General features: G+C 37.8%; 1 protein-coding gene and 1 pseudogene across 1 annotated transcript; one reads left to right on the forward strand and one right to left on the reverse strand.

Moving 5' to 3' along the window:
- The first annotated feature begins 1247 nt into the window (after positions 1–1247).
- On the forward strand, positions 1248–7220 carry LOC113344109 (annotated as a pseudogene).
- Positions 7221–7270: 50 nt separating this feature from the next.
- LOC113344112 (putative zinc transporter At3g08650) lies at positions 7271–11685 on the reverse strand. The gene is made up of 6 exons (XM_026588147.1): positions 11443–11685; positions 11209–11283; positions 10022–10771; positions 9559–9843; positions 9057–9185; positions 7271–8468 (listed from the first exon to the last, which is right to left on the reverse strand). Exons 3-6 carry the CDS (start codon positions 10487–10489, stop codon positions 7566–7568), a joined length of 1785 nt encoding a protein of 594 aa, XP_026443932.1. The 5' UTR covers positions 10490–10771; positions 11209–11283; positions 11443–11685; the 3' UTR covers positions 7271–7565.
- Between the last annotated feature and the right edge of the window lie 13168 nt (positions 11686–24853).

A 24853-nucleotide genomic window follows, 5' to 3' on the forward strand; every position in this document is an offset into this window, starting at 1 on the left:
CGGGAAAAACGAAGAAGAGTAAAAGATTTTCTTAAGAAGAATCGAGAGAAACAGTGAGTAGGTCAATAAAATTGGAAATATATATGCTTAGTGGACGGTCATGATGTAAGATTCCTAAAAAAATTTAAGGCTATGATTAACCGGGACATATGGGTCGGGACGGGTCGGGACTCACCCCAGAACCAGTACCTGTACCGGCCTACTCCAGGTCTTTACTTTCAGAACCGGTACATGTACCGGCAACTCCGGGTCCGGTACGTTATAAGTCCGGGTTTTTCGGTTCCTAACCGGTACAGGTACTTTGGACCGGGTCTTGTGCAGCCCTAATAGCTACACACCGAAAAAAGTCGTGGATAATATCTGCACACTAAAAAAAAATACTTTGAAGAATATTTGTACTTAAAAAAATTCTATGGATAATATCTACACACAAATAAGAAAATAAAATAAAAATCATTTAAGGAATACAAATTTCTATAAATACGAATAATTTGATATATGTATTTACGCTCGTTGGATTGGTCTTTCAAAAACCTTTCTAAATATATAAAATTTGTCAAATTCCTACTTATGATTTGTGAGATATGTTATATTGAAGTTGGTTTGACAATTATACCCCTCAAGAACTTAGTTTATATCAAATTTTAACATCATTTAACATTTTTATTCATATGATCCTCCTTTTTTAAGTGTCATTTCAATACGATAGGTTAAAGAATTTTTAAATGGAGTTTAAACCCAAAACCAAAAGATTGAGGTGAAGACCAAACACTTAATTCCAAGAAGAAGAAACATTTTTGATACTTGGCCTTATCTTTAAATTAAGGTTGTCACATTTTTGTTTCTAGAAAGTCTTAAAGATTAAAATAAACATATTAAAATTGTTTTGGGTGTGGAATGAATGTATTTTACTCTCCAAAGTTGGCTACTAGTGATTGTCCCGAACGTACGTACTTGGCTTCATCAAATTAGCAGTTATATAAGCATACCTCCGCAACCTCGTGAGAAAAACAAAGAAATGATAGTCATGGAAGTTAAATATGTGCCTAATTCTAACTGGCCATAACTCTAGAACTAGTAAAAACAGACCAACATGACCACTAAATCTACCCACTATTGTGGACTTATGGTCTTCGATCGCCAAAAACATCATGATCAGATGAAGCGTTCCATTTTAATTTTATGTTTATCTCTAGAACAGCTGAACTAATCAACTGTTTTAAATTAAAAGGAGGCACCTTTTTCCACCACCACCTCATCATCATCTAAACAGTAAAAGCTGAAAGAAGCAGTAAAGTCAGCAGCAGGAATTAGTTTCCTTTCCCGTATGCTTTGAATTTCCACTCCTTTTCACAATAAATAAATAAATGGTTTTCCATCTAACAACTACTAAATCAATCCATCTCCAACAACTAATGTTGTTGCTCTAGATTTAGATACAGAGCATTAGTCAATTACCCCACTAATTACCCTCAAGAAAATTAGTGCTGCAAATGTCAATTCTAAATTAATAAAACCTTTGATGATTTTGAGATGATGATGATCTTCTTCATGAGACTTGGTCTCACAAGTACAAGGAAGGTAGGAAAGAAAGAGGGATGGGGTTGAAAGTGAAACAATCTGTTTATTAATAATACACTCTTCCAATCAAAATTCATTTTGTCTCTAAGATTTTGGGTTTTGGAATCAAAACGTAACACAACAGACCAGACCAGAGGAGGTTGAGATGATAGAGAAGAAGATGAAGATCAATTGGTGTTTTGGATTGGTGTCTCAGTCTGCAGCTGCTGATTGTTATTATAAGAACAATACTAGTACTACCTCTCTGGTGATGGTGGTGGTGTTGCTGTTGACTACTCTCTTTTCTATTGGAGCACAGCCTATTACCGCTCCTATCGAAGGTAACTACTCATTGATTCATCTCTTTCAGGCTTTACCATGATGTTTTAAGAATGAATTCATTTTTGTTTTTAATTGGTTATATTTGTCTACAGTAACTGCGTTACTAGCAATCAAAGAAAATCTGACTGATCCAAGGAATTTCTTGAAGAAATGGAGTAAGCAGACAGACCCATGTACCTCCAATTGGACTGGTGTGCTATGCTTCAATACTTCCTTTCCTATCGACGGCTATCTACACGTCCGAGAACTGTAAGTCTGTTTGTCTCTTTACTTTCATTATTTGGATTTTAATTGTAGCTAATACCAATTACAATTTGAATTTACATCTCAATTGATTTTTGTTTTGTAATCTGGTTTTGGTAGGCAATTGTTGAGTATGAATCTTACCGGAACCTTATCACCCGAGCTTGGTCGATTCTCTTACTTGGAAATTATGTAAGTTTAAACCACCAATGCACCCACCCAGCAAATTGTTGCTTATGTATGGCGTTGCATGGTTCTTTTGTTGCTGATTTACACATTTTCATTCTATTTGTGTTTTGTTATATATGGCAGGGATTTCATGTGGAATAAAATTACTGGGAGTATACCCAAGGAAATCGGCAACACTAAAACATTGAAGCTGCTGTAAGTTGTTTCCATTGGTGATCATTGTTTCGATCATACCCAAGTCGATACTATGTGAGTGCTATCCTAATGCTACTGGTATTCTGACTTATAATATGCTGTGTATTGCAGTCTCTTGAATGGAAACAGATTTACAGGTTCTTTACCAGAGGAACTTGGTGATCTTCCAAATTTGGACAGAATTCAGATAGACCAGAACTTCATATCTGGACCATTGCCTAAGTCATTTGCCAACTTGACCAAAACAAAGCACTTACGAGTAGTTTAATTACACTGTATTGTCAAGTTAACTGCTTTTTATGTAACTATTATGTAAGTAATCCGTTTGCGCATTCTTGCTTCTGCAGTCACATGAACAATAACTCAATCAGTGGATCAATTCCACCAGAGCTTTCCACACTACCTAGTCTTGTTCATTTGTAAGTTACATGCCCAATTGTATCCAGTGAGTGTTAGTTATTGCTCTGCTGGTATTTGTTTTCTACTCCGGGCTTTCTTTCTCTTTGTAGTTAACATAATGAGTTTCTGCAGCTTGCTTGACAATAACAATTTATCAGGGCCTCTACCACCAGAGTTCTCTAGGCTGCCTAACCTGCTTATTATGTACGATCTCTCTACGTCTCTAGCTTGTATATATATATGGCGCATACTGTAGTTCCGTCTTTCAGTTTTCTCTCCCTTAATGTTTCTAACGTCTGTATATACTCCATAAAAAATTTCACCCGCAGCCAACTTGATAACAACCACTTCGATGGGGGAATTCCAGATTCTTATAGCAACATGAAAAAGTTGTTGAAAATGTAAGTTTGTATCATTAAATTTTAGAGATCATTTAAAGTGTTTGTGTGTAACATATGAGAGCAGTCTCCGCTAGTCAGATTAAGAATTAAGCACCTGATGATACCTTGTGAGAAGTTTATTCTTACTTGCACGTAATTTTTATTTTTTAAGAATGCATTCTAGGAATGTTTATATAGAGTTTAGAAAATAACTTTAACTATTGTACACAGACAACCACCACACTAGTAGCTATATTCATGTAACTATGTTTGGTCCATCAGGAGTCTTCGAAACTGCAGCTTGACAGGACCGGTTCCTGACATGAGCAGGATACCAAAGCTCGCGTATTTGTAAGCTTCTCAGAGTTTCATTATTTTGTAATATTATATGTTTAAAGGAGCCAACCTGGCTAGCCATTGTTTCCTACATTTATGGGCATTTTGCTGATAACACGTTTCACGCTTCAGAGATCTCAGCTCAAACCAGCTTAACGGGTCAATACCTTCAAGTAGGCTCTCGGACGATATGACCACAATGTATGTGCAGCTGTCTTTCCTAATCTAACTAAATGCATCCATTTACTTCCATGTGGCTTCGTTTTCCCTTTACAGTAGAATTTTCGAGCTTACCTAAAAACTAGATTTCATTTTATATTGATGACGAGCAATTTTGATCAATTTATGCGCAGTGATTTATCAAACAACCAGCTGGAGGGGATTATTCCTGCCAGTTTTTCTGGGCTTCCTCGTCTACAGAGATTGTGAGCATGCTTCGAGTCTACTCTCATTTTCCTTATCATTTTTCTGGATCAAGTAATTAGCATATATCTGAATGTGTGGGGTTTGATGGTCCTTTACTTGCTATTGCAGGTCGCTGGAGAATAATTCTTTGAATGGTTCCATTTCATCCATCATTTGGAGCAGCAGGACTTTCAACGCAACCAAAAAACTTATCTTGTAAAACTTCCACCTTTAGAAATCAATACTGCTCTGTGTGATTTTAGCCTTGCAAGTACCCAAACACTTTTCATAAGCAGAAAAGTTGAAGCTTATTATTAGAGTACAGACTGTGATAGTTGATTAATAACTTTGTTTTTTCTTAGCAAGTCATAAACATTTTGCTGATTTCTTCATGTGTCTTGGATGGGTATTGCAGAGATTTCCAAAACAACTCGCTTTCAGATATTTCTGGCACTCTTTCCCCCCCTGTCAATGTCACCATCAGGTAGACACTTCATCACTCAGGGCCACTTCATGTCTTTCTGCGATTTGAGCACTTCATATTCATAGTTATTCTCGATGTCCAGGCTTCAAGGAAATCCTGTATGTATGTCTGCCAACCAACTCAACATAGTTGATTTCTGCGGGTCTCCTACCAGACCAATCAATCAAAACTGTTTGCGGGGAGTGTCCAAAAGACAACGAAAGAGTCACTGCAGCCCCTGTGCCTTGTTTTTGTGCAGTGCCTCTAAAAGTTGGATATCGTCTGAAAAGTCCGGGGTTCTCAGATTTCCCTCCATACAGGGATGCCTTTAATGTGTATCTTTCATCTGGTCTTAGCTTGGAACTCTATCAGCTATCTGTCCTTTCAGTTGCATGGGAGAAAGGGCCTCGACTGAAGATGCATTTGAACTTGTTTCCTAATCTCGTCAATATTTTCAACGAAAGTGAGATTCGACGAATCAGGGGTCTGTTCACAGGCTGGAACATTGACGACAGTGACATTTTTGGCCCATACGAACTAATGAATTTCACTCTGGGATTTTACGAAAATGGTATGCTCACTAAGTCCTTTTTAAGACCCATAATGTAAATGAGAATGAAGATGCTTAAAATGAAACGATGCAAGTAAAGCTCTTTTTATTCTGTTCTGACTATCTACTTTTGGGTGCAGTGGACCTAAAACCATCAAACTCAGGGTTAAGCAAGGGTGCGTTGGCGGGAATCATACTAGGAGTCATTGCTGGAGCAGCTACGTTGACTGCACTGGTTTCAATTTTTATTGCGAGAAAACATATGAAAACCTATTATCGTGCAGTATCTAAGAAACGTCTATGTACGTATCAGTGTGAGCCTTTTTCTCGCTGTTTGATTTAGATGTTGTGATTCAAATTAACAACACCTCATCTGTAATTGAGCAGTGTCGAAGAGGATCCCAATCAAGGTTGACGGTGTCAAAGGGTTTACTTTCGAAGAAATGTCTCTAGCTACAAACAATTATGACAGCTCTACTCAGGTTGGTCAAGGAGGCTATGGTAAGGTATATAGAGGTGTTCTATCTGACGGAACAGTTGTGGCCATTAAGCGTGCACTGGAGGGGTCATTACAAGGGGACAAGGAATTTCTAAACGAAATTGAGCTGTTATCAAGGGTTCATCACCGAAATCTAGTTTCTTTGATTGGATACTGCGATGAAGAAAGTGAACAGGTACATATTTCCGACTTACTCCTACACTACTACTGTAGTGCATAACTGTTCTATCTCAGACAACAGCCAGACGTGACCTTTTTCATATGCGGATATGCTTTATCTCATGTTGTTCTAACTGTTTTAATGCAGATGCTGGTTTACGAGTTCATGCCAAATGGAACATTAAGAGATCACCTTTCTGGTAAACATTTTTTTGCTGCATTGAATTCTTTAATCCATTATTGGTGGACTTTTAATTATCTAATTTTGGTGTAATTTGTTGATACTAAAGCAAAATCAAAAGCAGCATTGAGTTTTGCTATGAGACTGCGAATAGCTACAGATTCAGACAAAGGTATCCTTTACCTACACACGGAGGCAGATCCCCCCATATTCCACCGAGACGTCAAATCCAGCAACATATTGGTCGGCCCCAGATTTAGTGGGAAGGTTGCTGACTTTGGACTTTCACGTCTTGCACCGGTTCCAGATATGGAAGGAACGACTCCTGGGCATGTATCAACAGTTGTAAAGGGCACTCCTGTAAGCATACAACGAATACTTATTGCTGCTGCATTTTTTTGTAGGTATTATAGTAGAATTTAGTGAGCTTAATTCTGCATCTTTCTCAGGGTTACCTTGATCCGGAGTACTTCTTGACGCACAAGTTGACAGACAAAAGTGATGTCTATAGCCTTGGAGTTGTGTTTCTAGAGATTTTAACAGGGAGGCAACCGATTCAACACGGTAAGAATATTGTTCGTGAGGTACGTGCTACTCCAACCCCCTTTCTAACTTAGTTTTTAATCCACCAGCAAACTATGGTTGAAACTTGAAACGCTTGCTAGAGCTTGACAATTTGTTATTGATTTTCTTTTCAAGGTGAATGGGGCCTATAACTCTGGCATGATCTTCTCAGTAATAGATGAAAAAATGGGATCTTATCCTTCTGAATGTATTGAGAAGTTTGTTAAGTTGGCCCTGCAATGTTGTCAAGAAGATACAGATGCTCGACCTTCGATGGCAGAGGTCGTAAAGGAATTGGACGGCATCTTGCATATGATACCACAATCTGACATCAGCGTAGATATTTCCACAGACCACACTGCATGTGATTCAGAAATATCAATGACGACGACGACCACCAGGACACCACCTTCATCATCAATGGCAATGAATAATAGGGATCAAGATCTTTATGTGTCTTCAGAGTATATCTCCGGCAGCAACCTCGTCAGTGGTGTCGTTCCAACCATTGCACCTAGGTAATTTTTTTTTGAAATACAAGCATCTCCACTCTGGGTAACGAAATGACTCGAAGATTACATAGTTATACTCCTATTTAGTGAACTCTTTCAGCTCTCTTTTGTGCCTACACATTTGTTCATATGTACAGTCAATCACCAATTTTTATCCAAGTTTATTTTTTATCAACATAAATGATCCAAATCAGGCCAGGCAAAAAAGATAATGTGAAATAAAGATGCTTCAATGCAGCATTTACACATTCAAGGTCATATCTTTTTGAATCAGACCTGGACACATCCAAAAATGTAAAACTACCTGAATGTATGATTCTCATCTATATCATTATAAACCCTCAAGAATATTCATTATCCGACATTTCAATTTTGATAAATCTGAAATACTACTGTTACAAATGAGGATTTCCTTTCTCACTTTTGTTACATAATTACATGAACACATCTGATCTAGCAAAAAAATTCTTCAATTTCCGCGCTCTGGATTAGGAACTCTAATGCTTACTAATCCTTTCTCTCACCTCCCTTCACATAACCATTCCGTAAGCTCACAACAAACAAGAGACTTTGCGTTAGTACCCACCTTTACCTGACAGCTTCTGGTGCCGAGTTGCAGTAAGGCGTGCGCAAGCAAACCAGCCTGGTGGACCCTAGACACAAGCTTGCAAACGCTAAACCCATCACCATCCCGTAACTGCTCCTTCTCGTGTCTAATTTAACTGCTCTCTTGAACATGCTGCCAAAACCGGGAATGAGGGCCCCACATGTAAGTGACATCCAGTAGTCGAGCCCGCTGTAATCAATCCGTGCAAGTATTGCTCCAATTGCCGATGCTGGACTGGCAAAACCAGTCAGGGCAGCAGCTGAAAGGGCTCCACGCCAGCTGTTGGTTGCACCATAGATACAACTGGCAACGGCAGCACCTCTAGGGACCCCATGTAGAGAGACAGGTAGTACCATATGCCTGCCGAGACCATAGGCATTAGGTGCAGCAACACCAAGAGCCAGCCCCTCTGCCAAAGCATGTAAAACTACGGCCCCACAAGCCAAGAATGACTGCAGGGTCAGAGCACTCACCGAAAAACCCAATGACGTAGATAAGTCATTCACTGAATTCTTCTTGCGAGCTGCAAGCTTTAGGACACCAGATGTTGAAATATGGAAGAACGAGGAACCCATTGCAAGTAGAAACAAGATGGGGAAAAACCCAACTTTGGACGATGCAAGGAGCTGCGAGGGTCTCCAGGCAGCAAGAACAAAAGCGATGCCAGTAGCCAGACCAGTGAGGAGAGCATGCTGGAGACTGGAAGCAAGTGCAAAAGCTACAAGAATGACACCACCAATCAATGGACCAAGACCAAAGAGTAGTGAAACCAAGAACCCAGAAGCATCCTTTAAGTTGCTGATATTCTCAAGCAATGTGCCGAGTGCTACCATAAATGCTGCCGAAAGTGTAGCAGCGGATGCAACCTGAGAAGGAGACGCTTCCTGGAACATAAAAAGATAAAGACTTGTGACAATACAATCCAGCAAGATCAGTCAGTTCACTTTATTACTTTACACTTCCCAGTTGTTAGGTTTGTCAGAAAATGCGTTAGACTCAAACCCCAAGATTACAACAACAGCAGACGAGAATGTAGCTATCTCTGAATCAAATTTCATCAGAATGTAATGCTGACAACTGGAGTTTTCAGAACTACAAATTTCCATTTTTTGGTACTGCTACAGAGTTATACTGGGTGTATTTGGTTCATGGAAAACTTTTTTTTCTCTACAAAAAGTTATGAATGCATTAATCTATCTGGGGACTAGTTAGCATAAATTCAAGAACGACATAAACCAATCATACCTTACAAAAAAGTGTGTCTACTTTTCACTATGTTCAATACAAGAAGGCACAGTAAATTGCATTACCTACTTATCAAAGCTATCAAATACTCGTGCTTTTCTTTTGCCAAGCAAGTCATTGCATATATGAAACAATATACAACTTAAATATCTGGTGGTCTCACAATGGCTATGTGAAATGTGAGTAGTTTAGGTTCTTAATCTTTACTTTCAAATAAGTAGAATTACCTTGAAACCATCAGGAAGGACCTCCGCTATGACCATCCAAATCATGCACCCAGCAGCGAAGCCCGTACAAAAGGGAAGAATTTGTTTAAATGCCTCAGCACACATGAAGGAGGGGACAGCAACAATGGGCTGCAGTCATTATTTCAAATGAGTTTGACAAGTTGATGGAGATAAGAAGCAAAATCAGCTTTCAAGGGAAAAAAAATAGAGTTACAGGAAAAATCCAGCAATTTGATTTTTTTGATGTTATTAGTTTTCTTAGTAGGCATAGACTACACAATCATTCTGTCAAGATACTAATATACGAGTTTTCCTTTATTTCCGCCTTATGTCTACCAAATTTCTAAAGAATTATTTTTCGTCTCCTGTTGTAAGGCAGCAAGAAGCAATTCTTACTTTTTCAAAACAAATTTAGATGCATCAACTATAAGAATCTAGATTTACTTCTTTTTGATAAAAAATGCTCAAAAGCCATTCAGTTAGAAAGCAACTACATAAATACCTGAGGTAAAGATGTGATCACACTCCAGAACATTGCGTTCTGAGGAGAAACCCCTCTTGTTGCTACAACCATACTCACAGCCAATCCTTCTGGTATATTATGAACAGCTATAGCTAAAGTAACCAAAAGACCTTGAGAAAAACCTTTAGAGCCAGCAAAAGAGACTCCAACACCAGACCCCTCCCCAAAAGAATGAAGGGTCATTATCCCGATTACAAGAACAACCTTTCTAGCATCTGCACCTTTTATGTCCAGCATGCTTACTTCCCCCTGGTGCTCAAGAAACTGATGATAAAAAGGGACAGCATAACATAAGATATATACTCTTAGGACATAATCAACATGGTATTTGTATAACGGGTATTAGCAAATCAATCACAATAAGCAGTAGATGCCACGGTCTCATCATCATTTTACTTGTAAAATGGTGAAGGAAACTATGATGGTTGATAAGAGCAATCACCTTTTTACAAAGAAGAATGAAAATACCTCCAGCCAGTATCCCAATGACAACCCAACTGCCACTACCATGGGTCTGCCCTTCCTGGATAAGGTCAAAGCTTGCAGCCAACATTACCCCGGCAGCCATACCATTGCATATTCCAGCCCATTGTGGCTCAAGCTCCACAAAAAAGAAGGGAACAGCACCCAATCCTGTGGCAGCAGCCATTGCCAAAGTAAGCCATGCCACCGTGGAGACGGAAACTTTACTGCTCCCAACCTTCCTCTTGTCATTAGACATGACCTCTGGTTTATGAAAGGCATCCTCTCTACCAGTTCCATCTATAACAACACTACCTAAATTCTTATGAGGAGCAGTCCTCGTCCTTAGTTTAATCTCATTCTCAGGATCGGCTATAACAGAATAAGCTTGTAATGATACCAAAACAATCAAAGAAAACAACATCCATCGCTTTAAATGTAAATCCATATCCACTTGCTCTATCCAACTTCTGTCTTGCTATAAGTCTAGCTAAATTCAAAGAAACACGAAAACAAGCTGTGTATCTATTCTTGTAGATCCATTAATCTCAAATCCACTCAGACCCTGATGACACTGTACATCATATCATTATAAAACTCAGTGCATCAGAGAATGAATATTGCAAATGTTGGGTGATTAATTCCGAACCAGCATAACAATTACAGTGTCATCAAGGAAAACTTTGAAGCTCCAGTCACCAGTGGAAGAGTACAGTCCCTTGACAGAAATCTGCTTTACATTAACAAAAAAACAAGTATGAAAATATGGTGAAATCCGCAAAGCTTAGTATGTATCGAGTTAACCTCCAATCCTATATCACTATCTAATCTTAAAATTAAACATTGCAACCCAATGACTGGAAGCAGAAGAAGAAGATGTATAAGCCAATTAAAATCAACACTATCTAGGTGACAGGGACGGTATGTGACTCATTAAGAATGAAAAATGCTCAAAAGAAAATAAGGAGAAAAGCAGAAGGGAATATGATCTTAGCACAATATTGCAATTGATTAAAACTTTAATCATCATCAGAAAGTCAAATTCAGGGTTAAGATTGGATAGGGAAATTGGTGAAGCTTAATTTGTTCATTCACAAATATATTAGGTGTTGGTAGAATTAGGTTCAATTGATTGAATTCATAAGCAAAATTAACAAAGATATTTACCTGGATAGAGCTGGTGATCTCAAAATCCTAGGGAGAATCCAATCAATTGAATACAAATAGAAGTCAAAACTGAACCTGTGAGAGAGAGAACCCTAATTAATTGATTAGAAAATGAGAAATTTTGTTTGTTATTTTGGAAGAAAAACAAAACTGTAACAGTCTTTACTTTCAATTTAATTAGAGATGTGGAAAGCACGTTGTTTTGGTTTTTGGTAGGTAAAGAAAACCACTTACCAGATTCTATTCTGATTCTTCTTCTTCAGGGAGTTGAGGTGGAAGAGGAGAAGGCAGGATGGGTTCTTTTCTTCTCCTTCTTCTTCTTTCTTCAACAATCAATTAAAAAAAAGTACATAATTAAAATTAAAATTTGGACATTGACTTGAGTTCTATGGTATGGTTGGTATCTCCTTGATTCTTTTGTCTTTGAGAGAGAGAAAATAAAGACAATGGTATGGTTAGTATATTCCAGTTGAACCTGATAAGATTGTTGATTTTTCCAAGCAACAAGGTCTTCTTCTTAAAATGGTCCTCACCACTATCTTCCCTCGGTGTTATTATACTACTCCTAAGAGCAACTGAAATGGTGCGATCAAACCTAAAGATCAAAAAATAAATCCAACGACTAAATTCGGGTTTAGTCAGTGGTGAGACGTTACCGTGCAGGAGTAAATTTGGTGGAGCGGAAATATAAGAGTTCGTCTGATATGGGGTAGGTATAAAATCCGCTTGGTTGGGACGTAACCTGAAGTCGGGCGTAGCCAAGAATTACGTTTGGTACGGGACATAATATATAAAACCGCCCGATCGAGAGACGTAACTTGATACTACGCCTGAATGGGCGCAATTAATAAATACGCAAGGAGGGACGCAATTAAAACGCTACGCCTGATGGAAGTGGAGGGTGAATATAAATTACGCTACGCCTGATGGAGTCGTGACTTTGGTAAGTTTGCACGTACTTCCAACGTTCGAAATTTGCCAAGGGCATTCTGGGAAATTCGAAAATTCGGAAAAACATGAAACGAGATTTCCAACGGTACTCTAAGGTAATCCAAATTTCGGAAATTCAAATCGGAGAGGAATGGGGAGTAGTTTAAAATTACGCCCATATAGTATCAGGCGTAACTTAAAAATGTGCCCGATTTCAGACGTAATTTGAAATTACGTCCCATCGGGCGCAATTGATTTACACCGCCTGGTTCAGGCAGAATTGATAGGTACCTCCCTATATCAGGCTCAGATGTAAACTACGTCCCATCGGGCGCAGATTAAATTTGCGTTTGAATCAGACGAACCTGTTATTTCCGCCTCACTACCAAGCGTAAATTATGATTACGCCTGACTCGAAACTCAACTGATATTCGCGTCTGATGGCTAGCGTAGATTTAAATTACGCCCGATCAAAACCAAACTATCGACCAAATATAGTCTGGTATTTGATCGATGGTTCACTCCGTAGCGTCTGGTATTTGATCGATCGTCTGTGTTGTTACATGACATATACTTTCTTGCCTTAGCGTTTTGAAGTTGTTTGCTTCTAAATGTGTCTGACACTGGATTACTTGTTTACTCTTTCTTGTTGGATCAGAATTGCAATGCTTGAGCCTATAATAAAAAGTATGGTGTCTGACTCTGCCTGTAAAAATATATCACCTATATATGGTATTACTTAGATGTTCTAAATGTGTATGCAACAAGCTTCTTGATAGATTTTGCATGATACCCTGTCGTTGAATTCTACTGTGTTGAAGATGGAAGTCCACGACTTAATGTTGCAAAACTTTCAGGGAATATTATAAGAACAACATTCACTAGTAGCAAGCAATAATTCTTATGTTAGTTATAGTTCATGCATACATAATACACTAATTAGCACTCAATGAAGATACTCTGCCATCTGAATCCATCGCACATGCCAGCGTTGCCCTGGAGCCTTGTGTGATCCGCACCGCTGCACTCATCTTCATTATACTGTATAGAGCAGCAGTTTGCCCAAATCACAACTAAATATACTACTTAGTCTACGCCCATTCAAATTTGTACAAATTAGTCCATAATTTATTTGAAATATGGAAAGTACACTAATAACCCTTATTTTTACAATTTAGTCAAAATATTTGCAGTTTAGTCCACAGTGACTAATGATGATGTCACCAATTTTAAATAGTGTAAAAATAATTTTAAAACGTTTTATCTTTCAAACCGTTCGTCCAAAATTCACGAACTTTATATATTCGGAAAGCTATTTCTGATAGCTACAAAAAGAGTACCCATATGATTATATAATTTTCACTATTAAAAAAAATAATTTTCACTTCATTATTTGATGTGTACAAAAAAGTGCACATATACGAAATTTTCATAAGTTTTTCACATATGCGCCGCTTTTTACACACCTATAAAACATACATGAAATTGGTCATTCATATCCACTCTTAAACCTACTTTTTCATGAAAATTACACACACAAACCCGCTTTTCTATGAGAACCACACAGGTGCACCAATATGTACACCTCTATGAAACATGAATAAAATCCACCATTCATACCCATACGCCGACTTATTTTTCATGGAAAATATACAAGTAAAAAAATATGTACACCCATACAAAACATGGAACAAGTCAACCATATTCGCCTAACAAATCTCCTCAAATACTATTGCATTGCAAAAAGAAACATCTTTGGCAGTTGAGAAGGTGCCTAGTACCCACATGTGCTCACAACCTTCTTTATCGTCTTCAACTTGAGCTTATCCAATTCCTGTAAATAAGATCATATGAACAACATCAAAATGAAATGCAAGTTAAGAAAATATATCATATAGAAGATCAAATGCATATGCACAGATCATGTCAGCTCTGTCCGGGAGTATGTACCGACTTCTATAAGTACACATACTGGTCAAATAGAGATTTCATAGCAGATTCCTTCGTTACAAAAATATATACCGGTGAAAATTGTGATAGAGCATAATGATCTTACAAAAATACCTGATGAATTGTAGTATGCAGGCCAGTTATAGAAAACAATGCCTTATTGCAGTCGATGACGCTTTCATACAGTTCCTGCGTACTGGAAGGTACGTAGTATGCACGGTTGTTCATGGTGGTTTTTAGCTTAGGGTAAAAATCGTAAAACTGTACATCTGACATGACGTCACTATGACCATTAGCACATTTATTGAATCAATCAGCATGCCTACGTAAGAATTATCGGGGTACCTTTTTTTACATGGATTTGGTAAAATTTGGACATTGACTTGAGTTCTATGGTATGGTTGGTATCTCCTTGATTCTTTTGTCTTTGAGAGAGAGAAAATAAAGACAATGGTATGGTTAGTATATTCCAGTTGAACCTGATAAGATTGTTGATTTTTCCAAGCAACAAGGTCTTCTTCTTAAAATGGTCCTCACCACTATCTTCCCTCGGTGTTATTATACTACTCCTAAGAGCAACTGCAATGGTGCGATCAAACCTAAAGATCAAAAAATAAATCCAACGACTAAATTCGGGTTTAGTCAGTGGTGAGACGTTACCGTGCAGGAGTAAATTTGGTGGAGCGGAAATATAAGAGTTCGTCTGATATGGGGTAGGTATAAAATCCGCTTGGTTGGGACGTAACCTGAAGTCGGGCGTAGCCAAGAATTACGTTTGGTACGGGACATAATATATAAAACCGCACGATCGAGAGACGTAACTTGATACTACCCCTGAATGGGCGCAATTAATAAATACGCATGGTGGGACGCAATTAAAACGCTACGCCTGATGGAAGTGGAGGGTGAATATAAATTACGCCTGATTTTCTATGGGACGTTGGAAGGAAGATCCGCCTGGTAGTCCCTGGAAACAACCCCATTGAGGTTTTCTAACTCCTTGCATGTCAGAAAATTTTAATCATCCGACGTAAATTTCTTAGATATACTGTTGGAGAATGACTGTAATGAATGGTATGAGCGAGTGCAGTAGCAAGATAGTGAGAAAAGAAAGTACATATATTAAAATTAATGATGTTATCGTTTATGCAGTCGGTCACATGATCATGGTGTGGTGTCGATCATGATCTAAATTTAGATTTATCTAGTACATTCTTTCTCTCTCTCTCACTCACTCACTCACTCACTCATCTCGGGAGTCGTGACTTTGGTAAGTTTGCACGTACTTCCAACGTTCGAAATTTGCCAAGGGCATTCTGGGAAATTCGAAAATTCGGAAAAACATGAAACGAGATTTCCAACGGTACTCTAAGGTAATCCAAATTTCGGAAATTCAAATCGGAGAGGAATGGGGAGTAGTTTAAAATTACGCCCATATAGTATCAGGCGTAACTTAAAAATGTGCCCGATTTCAGACGTAATTTGAAATTACGTCCCATCGGGCGCAATTGATTTACACCGCCTGGTTCAGGCAGAATTGATAGGTACCGCCCTATATCAGGCTTAGATGTAAACTACGTCCCATCGGGCGCAGATTAAATTTGCGTTTGAATCAGACGAACCTGTTATTTCCGCCTCACTACCAAGCGTAAATTATGATTACGCCTGACTCGAAACTCAACTGATATTCGCGTCTGATGGCTAGCGTAGATTTAAATTACGCCCGATCAAAACCAAACTATCGACCAAATATAGTCTGGTATTTGATCGATGGTTCACTCCGTAGCGTCTGGTATTTGATCGATCGTCTGTGTTGTTACATGACATATACTTTCTTGCCTTAGCGTTTTGAAGTTGTTTGCTTCTAAATGTGTCTGACACTGGATTACTTGTTTACTCTTTCTTGTTGGATCAGAATTGCAATGCTTGAGCCTATAATAAAAAGTATGGTGTCTGACTCTGCCTGTAAAAATATATCACCTATATATGGTATTACTTAGATGTTCTAAATGTGTATGCAACAAGCTTCTTGATAGATTTTGCATGATACCCTGTCGTTGAATTCTACTGTGTTGAAGATGGAAGTCCACGACTTAATGTTGCAAAACTTTCAGGGAATATTATAAGAACAACATTCACTAGTAGCAAGCAATAATTCTTATGTTAGTTATAGTTCATGCATACATAATACACTAATTAGCACTCAATGAAGATACTCTGCCATCTGAATCCATCGCACATGCCAGCGTTGCCCTGGAGCCTTGTGTGATCCGCACCGCTGCACTCATCTTCATTATAATGTATAGAGCAGCAGTTTGCCCAAATCACAACTAAATATACTACTTAGTCTACGCCCATTCAAATTTGTACAAATCAGTCCATAATTTATTTGAAATATGGAAAGTACACTAATAACCCTTATTTTTACAATTTAGTCAAAATATTTGCAGTTTAGTCCACAGTGACTAATGATGATGTCACCAATTTTAAATAGTGTAAAAATAATTTTAAAACGTTTTATCTTTCAAACCGTTCGTCCAAAATTCACGAACTTTATATATTCGGAAAGCTATTTCTGATAGCTACAAAAAGAGTACCCATATGATTATATAATTTTCACTATTAAAAAAATAATTTTCACTTCATTATTTGATGTGTACAAAAAAGTGCACATATACGAAATTTTCATAAGTTTTTCACATATGCGCCGCTTTTTACACATCTATAAAACATACATGAAATTGGTCATTCATATCCACTCTTAAACCTACTTTTTCATGAAAATTACACACACAAACCCGCTTTTCTATGAGAACCACACAGGTGCACCAATATGTACACCTCTATGAAACATGAATAAAATCCACCATTCATACCCATACGCCGACTTATTTTTCATGGAAAATATACAAGTGAAAAAATATGTACACCCATACAAAACATGGAACAAGTCAACCATATTCGCCTAACAAATCTCCTCAAATACTATTGCATTGCAAAAAGAAACATCTTTGGCAGTTGAGAAGGTGCCTAGTACCCACATGTGCTCACAACCTTCTTTATCGTCTTCAACTTGAGCTTATCCAATTCCTGTAAATAAGATCATATGAACAACATCAAAATGAAATGCAAGTTAATAAAATATATCATATAGAAGATCAAATGCATATGCACAGATCATGTCAGCTCTGTCCGGGAGTATGTACCGACTTCTATAAGTACACATACTGGTCAAATAGAGATTTCATAGCAGATTCCTTCGTTACAAAAATACATACCGGTGAAAATCGTGATAGAGCATAATAATCTTACAAAAATACCTGATGAATTGTAGTATGCAGGCCAGTTATAGAAAACAATGCCTTATTGCAGTCGATGACGCTTTCATACAGTTCCTGCGTACTGGAAGGTACGTAGTATGCACGGTTGTTGATGGTGGTTTTTAGCTTAGGGTAAAAATCGTAAAAATGTACATCTGACATGACGTCACTATGACCATTAGCACATTTATTGAATCAATCAGCATGCCTACGTAAGAATTATCGGGGTACCTTTTTTTACATGGATTTGGTAAAATTTGGACATTGACTTGAGTTATATGGTATGGTTGGTATCTCCTTGATTCTTTTGTCTTTGAGAGAGAGAAAATAAAGACAATGGTATGGTTAGTATATTCCAGTTGAACCTGATAAGATTGTTGATTTTTCCAAGCAACAAGGTCTTCTTCTTGAAATGGTCCTCACCACTATCTTCCCTCGGTGTTATTATACTACTCCTAAGAGCAACTGCAATGGTGCGATCAAACCTAAAGATCAAAAAATAAATCCAACGACTAAATTCGGGTTTAGTCAGTGGTGAGACGTTACCGTGCAGGAGTAAATTTGGTGGAGCGGAAATATAAGAGTTCGTCTGATATGGGGTAGGTATAAAATCCGCTTGGTTGGGACGTAACCTGAAGTCGGGCGTAGCCAAGAATTACGTTTGGTACGGGACATAATATATAAAACCGCACGATCGAGAGACGTAACTTGATACTACACTTGAATGGGCGCAATTAATAAATACGCATGGTGGGACGCAATTAAAACGCTACGCCTGATGGAAGTGGAGGGTGAATATAAATTACGCCTGATTTTCTATGGGACGTTGGAAGGAAGATCCGCCTGGTAGTCCCTGGAAACAACCCCATTGAGGTTTTCTAACTCCTTGCATGTCAGAAAATTTTAATCATCCGACGTAAATTTCTTAGATATACTGTTGGAGAATGACTGTAATGAATGGTATGAGCGAGTGCAGTAGCAAGATAGTGAGAAAAGAAAGTACATATATTAAAATTAATGATGTTATCGTTTATGCAGTCGGTCACATGATCATGGTGTGGTGTCGATCATGATCTAAATTTAGATTTATCTAGTACATTCTTTCTCTCTCTCTCACTCACTCACTCACTCACTCATCTCGGGAGTCGTGACTTTGGTAAGTTTGCACGTACTTCCAACGTTCGAAATTTGCCAAGGGCATTCTGGGAAATTCGAAAATTCGGAAAAACATGAAACGAGATTTCCAACGGTACTCTAAGGTAATCCAAATTTCGGAAATTCAAATCGGAGAGGAATGGGGAGTAGTTTAAAATTACGCCCATATAGTATCAGGCGTAACTTAAAAATGTGCCCGATTTCAGACGTAATTTGAAATTACGTCCCATCGGGCGCAATTGATTTACACCGCCTGGTTCAGGCAGAATTGATAGGTACCGCCCTATATCAGGCTTAGATGTAAACTACGTCCCATCGGGCGCAGATTAAATTTGCGTTTGAATCAGACGAACCTGTTATTTCCGCCTCACTACCAAGCGTAAATTATGATTACGCCTGACTCGAAACTCAACTGATATTCGCGTCTGATGGCTAGCGTAGATTTAAATTACGCCCGATCAAAACCAAACTATCGACCAAATATAGTCTGGTATTTGATCGATGGTTCACTCCGTAGCGTCTGGTATTTGATCGATCGTCTGTGTTGTTACATGACATATACTTTCTTGCCTTAGCGTTTTGAAGTTGTTTGCTTCTAAATGTGTCTGACACTGGATTACTTGTTTACTCTTTCTTGTTGGATCAGAATTGCAATGCTTGAGCCTATAATAAAAAGTATGGTGTCTGACTCTGCCTGTAAAAATATATCACCTATATATGGTATTACTTAGATGTTCTAAATGTGTATGCAACAAGCTTCTTGATAGATTTTGCATGATACCCTGTCGTTGAATTCTACTGTGTTGAAGATGGAAGTCCACGACTTAATGTTGCAAAACTTTCAGGGAATATTATAAGAACAACATTCACTAGTAGCAAGCAATAATTCTTATGTTAGTTATAGTTCATGCATACATAATACACTAATTAGCACTCAATGAAGATACTCTGCCATCTGAATCCATCGCACATGCCAGCGTTGCCCTGGAGCCTTGTGTGATCCGCACCGCTGCACTCATCTTCATTATACTGTATAGAGCAACAGTTTGCCCAAATCACAACTAAATATACTACTTAGTCTACGCCCATTCAAATTTGTACAAATCAGTCCATAATTTATTTGAAATATGGAAAGTACACTAATAACCCTTATTTTTACAATTTAGTCAAAATATTTGCAGTTTAGTCCACAGTGACTAATGATGATGTCACCAATTTTAAATAGTGTAAAAATAATTTTAAAACGTTTTATCTTTCAAACCGTTCGTCCAAAATTCACGAACTTTATATATTCGGAAAGCTATTTCTGATAGCTACAAAAAGAGTACCCATATGATTATATAATTTTCACTATTAAAAAAATAATTTTCACTTCATTATTTGATGTGTACAAAAAAGTGCACATATACGAAATTTTCATAAGTTTTTCACATATGCGCCGCTTTTTACACATCTATAAAACATACATGAAATTGGTCATTCATATCCACTCTTAAACCTACTTTTTCATGAAAATTACACACACAAACCCGCTTTTCTATGAGAACCACACAGGTGCACCAATATGTACACCTCTATGAAACATGAATAAAATCCACCATTCATACCCATACGCCGACTTATTTTTCATGGAAAATATACAAGTGAAAAAATATGTACACCCATACAAAACATGGAACAAGTCAACCATATTCGCCTAACAAATCTCCTCAAATACTATTGCATTGCAAAAAGAAACATCTTTGGCAGTTGAGAAGGTGCCTAGTACCCACATGTGCTCACAACCTTCTTTATCGTCTTCAACTTGAGCTTATCCAATTCCTGTAAATAAGATCATATGAACAACATCGAAATGAAATGCAAGTTAATAAAATATATCATATAGAAGATCAAATGCATATGCACAGATCATGTCAGCTCTGTCCGGGAGTATGTACCGACTTCTATAAGTACACATACTGGTCAAATAGAGATTTCATAGCAGATTCCTTCGTTACAAAAATACATACCGGTGAAAATCGTGATAGAGCATAATAATCTTACAAAAATACCTGATGAATTGTAGTATGCAGGCCAGTTATAGAAAACAATGCCTTATTGCAGTCGATGACGCTTTCATACAGTTCCTGCGTACTGGAAGGTACGTAGTATGCACGGTTGTTGATGGTGGTTTTTAGCTTAGGGTAAAAATCGTAAAACTGTACATCTGACATGACGTCACTATGACCATTAGCACATTTATTGAATCAATCAGCATGCCTACGTAAGAATTATCGGGGTACCTTTTTTTACATGGATTTGGTAAAATTTGGACATTGACTTGAGTTCTATGGTATGGTTGGTATCTCCTTGATTCTTTTGTCTTTGAGAGAGAGAAAATAAAGACAATGGTATGGTTAGTATATTCCAGTTCAACCTGATAAGATTGTTGATTTTTCCAAGCAACAAGGTCTTCTTCTTAAAATGGTCCTCACCACTATCTTCCCTCGGTGTTATTATACTACTCCTAAGAGCAACTACAATGGTGCGATCAAACCTAAAGATCAAAAAATAAATCCAACGACTAAATTCGGGTTTAGTCAGTGGTGAGACGTTACCGTGCAGGAGTAAATTTGGTGGAGCGGAAATATAAGAGTTCGTCTGATATGGGGTAGGTATAAAATCCGCTTGGTTGGGACGTAACCTGAAGTCGGGCGTAGCCAAGAATTACGTTTGGTACGGGACATAATATATAAAACCGCCCGATCGAGAGACGTAACTTGATACTACGCCTGAATGGGCGCAATTAATAAATACGCATGGTGGGACGCAATTAAAACGCTACGCCTGATGGAAGTGGAGGGTGAATATAAATTACGCCTGATTTTCTATGGGACGTTGGAAGGAAGATCCGCCTGGTAGTCCCTGGAAACAACCCCATTGAGGTTTTCTAACTCCTTGCATGTCAGAAAATTTTAATCATCCGACGTAAATTTCTTAGATATACTGCTGGAGAATGACTGTAATGAATGGTATGAGCGAGTGCAGTAGCAAGATAGTGAGAAAAGAAAGTACATATATTAAAATTAATGATGTTATCGTTTATGCAGTCGGTCACATGATCATGGTGTGGTGTCGATCATGATCTAAATTTATATTTATCTAGTACATTCTTTCTCTCTCTCTCACTCACTCACTCACTCACTCACTCATCTCGCGAGTCGTGACTTTGTTAAGTTTGCATGTACTTCCAACGTTCGAAATTTGCCAGGGGCATTCTGGGAAATTCGAAAATTCGGAAAAACATGAAACGAGATTTCCAACGGTACTCTAAGGTAATCCAAATTTCGGAAATTCAAATCGAAGAGGAATGGGGAGTAGTTTAAAATTACGCCCATATAGTATCAGGCGTAACTTAAAAATGTGCCCGATTTCAGACGTAATTTGAAATTACGTCCCATCGGGCGCAATTGATTTACACCGCCTGGTTCAGTAAGAATTGATAGGTACCGCCCTATATCAGGCTCAGATGTAAACTACGTCCCATCGGGCGCAGATTAAATTTGCGTTTGAATCAGACGAACCTGTTATTTCCGCCTCACTACCAAGCGTAAATTATGATTACGCCTGACTCGAAACTCAACTGATATTCGCGTCTGATGGCTAGCGTAGATTTAAATTACGCCCGATCAAAACCAAACTATCGACCAAATATAGTCTGGTATTTGATCGATGGTTCACTCCGTAGCGTCTGGTATTTGATCGATCGTCTGTGTTGTTACATGACATATACTTTCTTGCCTTAGCGTTTTGAAGTTGTTTGCTTCTAAATGTGTCTGACACTGGATTACTTGTTTACTCTTTCTTGTTGGATCAGAATTGCAATGCTTGAGCCTATAATAAAAAGTATGGTGTCTGACTCTGCCTGTAAAAATATATCACCTATATATGGTATTACTTAGATGTTCTAAATGTGTATACAACAAGCTTCTTGATAGATTTTGCATGATACCCTGTCGTTGAATTCTACAGTGTTGAAGATGGAAGTCCACGACTTAATGTTGCAAAACTTTCAGGGAATATTATAAGAACAACATTCACTAGTAGCAAGCAATAATTCTTATGTTAGTTATAGTTCATGCATACATAATACACTAATTAGCATTCAATGAAGATACTCTGCCATCTGAATCCATCGCACATGCCAGCGTTGCCCTGGAGCCTTGTGTGATCCGCACCGCTGCACTCATCTTCATTATACTGTATAGAGCAGCAGTTTGCCCAAATCACAACTAAATATACTACTTAGTCTACGCCCATTCAAATTTGTACAAATTAGTCCATAATTTATTTGAAATATGGAAAGTACACTAATAACCCTTATTTTTACAATTTAGTCAAAATATTTGCAGTTTAGTCCACAGTGACTAATGATGATGTCACCAATTTTAAATAGTGTAAAAATAATTTTAAAACGTTTTATCTTTCAAACCGTTCGTCCAAAATTCACGAACTTTATATATTCGGAAAGCTATTTCTGATAGCTACAAAAAGAGTACCCATATGATTATATAATTTTCACTATTAAAAAAAATAATTTTCACTTCATTATTTGATGTGTACAAAAAAGTGCACATATACGAAATTTTCATAAGTTTTTCACATATGCGCCGCTTTTTACACACCTATAAAACATACATGAAATTGGTCATTCATATCCACTCTTAAACCTACTTTTTCATGAAAATTACACACACAAACCCGCTTTTCTATGAGAACCACACAGGTGCACCAATATGTACACCTCTATGAAACATGAATAAAATCCACCATTCATACCCATACGCCGACTTATTTTTCATGGAAAATATACAAGTGAAAAAATATGTACACCCATACAAAACATGGAACAAGTCAACCATATTCGCCTAACAAATCTCCTCAAATACTATTGCATTGCAAAAAGAAACATCTTTGGCAGTTGAGAAGGTGCCTAGTACCCACATGTGCTCACAACCTTCTTTATCATCTTCAACTTGAGCTTATCCAATTCCTGTAAATAAGATCATATGAACAACATCAAAATGAAATGCAAGTTAAGAAAATATATCATATAGAAGATCAAATGCATATGCACAGATCATGTCAGCTCTGTCCGGGAGTATGTACCGACATCTATAAGTACACATACTGGTCAAATAGAGATTTCATAGCAGATTCCTTCGTTACAAAAATACATACCGGTGAAAATCGTGATAGAGCATAATGATCTTACAAAAATACCTGATGAATTGTAGTATGCAGGCCAGTTATAGAAAACAATGCCTTATTGCAGTCGATGACGCTTTCATACAGTTCCTGCGTACTGGAAGGTACGTAGTATGCACGGTTGTTCATGGTGGTTTTTAGCTTAGGGTAAAAATCGTAAAACTGTACATCTGACATGACGTCACTATGACCATTAGCACATTTATTGAATCAATCAGCATGCCTACGTAAGAATTATCGGGGTACCTTTTTTTACATGGATTTGGTAAAATTTGGACATTGACTTGAGTTATATGGTATGGTTGGTATCTCCTTGATTCTTTTGTCTTTGAGAGAGAGAAAATAAAGAAAATGGTATGGTTAGTATATTCCAGTTGAACCTGATAAGATTGTTGATTTTTCCAAGCAACAAGGTTTTCTTCTTAAAATGGTCCTCACCACTATCTTCCCTCGGTGTTATTATACTACTCCTAAGAGAAACTGCAATGGTGCGATCAAACCTAAAGATCAAAAAATAAATCCAACGACTAAATTCGGGTTTAGTCAGTGGTGAGACGTTACCGTGCAGGAGTAAATTTGGTGGAGCGGAAATATAAGAGTTCGTCTGATATGGGGTAGGTATAAAATCCGCTTGGTTGGGACGTAACCTGAAGTCGGGCGTAGCCAAGAATTACGTTTGGTACGGGACATAATATATAAAACCGCCCGATCAAGAGACTTAACTTGATACTACGCCTGAATGGGCGCAATTAATAAATACGCATGGTGGGACGCAATTAAAACGCTACGCCTGATGGAAGTGGAGGGTGAATATAAATTACGCCTGATTTTCTATGGGACGTTGGAAGGAAGATCCGCCTGGTAGTCCCTGGAAACAACCCCATTGAGGTTTTCTAACTCCTTGCATGTCAGAAAATTTTAATCATCCGACGTAAATTTCTTAGATATACTGCTGGAGAATGACTGTAATGAATGGTATGAGCGAGTGCAGTAGCAAGATAGTGAGAAAAGAAAGTACATATATTAAAATTAATGATGTTATC

Source organism: Papaver somniferum, unplaced genomic scaffold, assembly GCF_003573695.1.
Source record: "Papaver somniferum cultivar HN1 unplaced genomic scaffold, ASM357369v1 unplaced-scaffold_73, whole genome shotgun sequence".
In the NCBI taxonomy this organism is placed as follows: domain Eukaryota; kingdom Viridiplantae; phylum Streptophyta; class Magnoliopsida; order Ranunculales; family Papaveraceae; genus Papaver; species Papaver somniferum.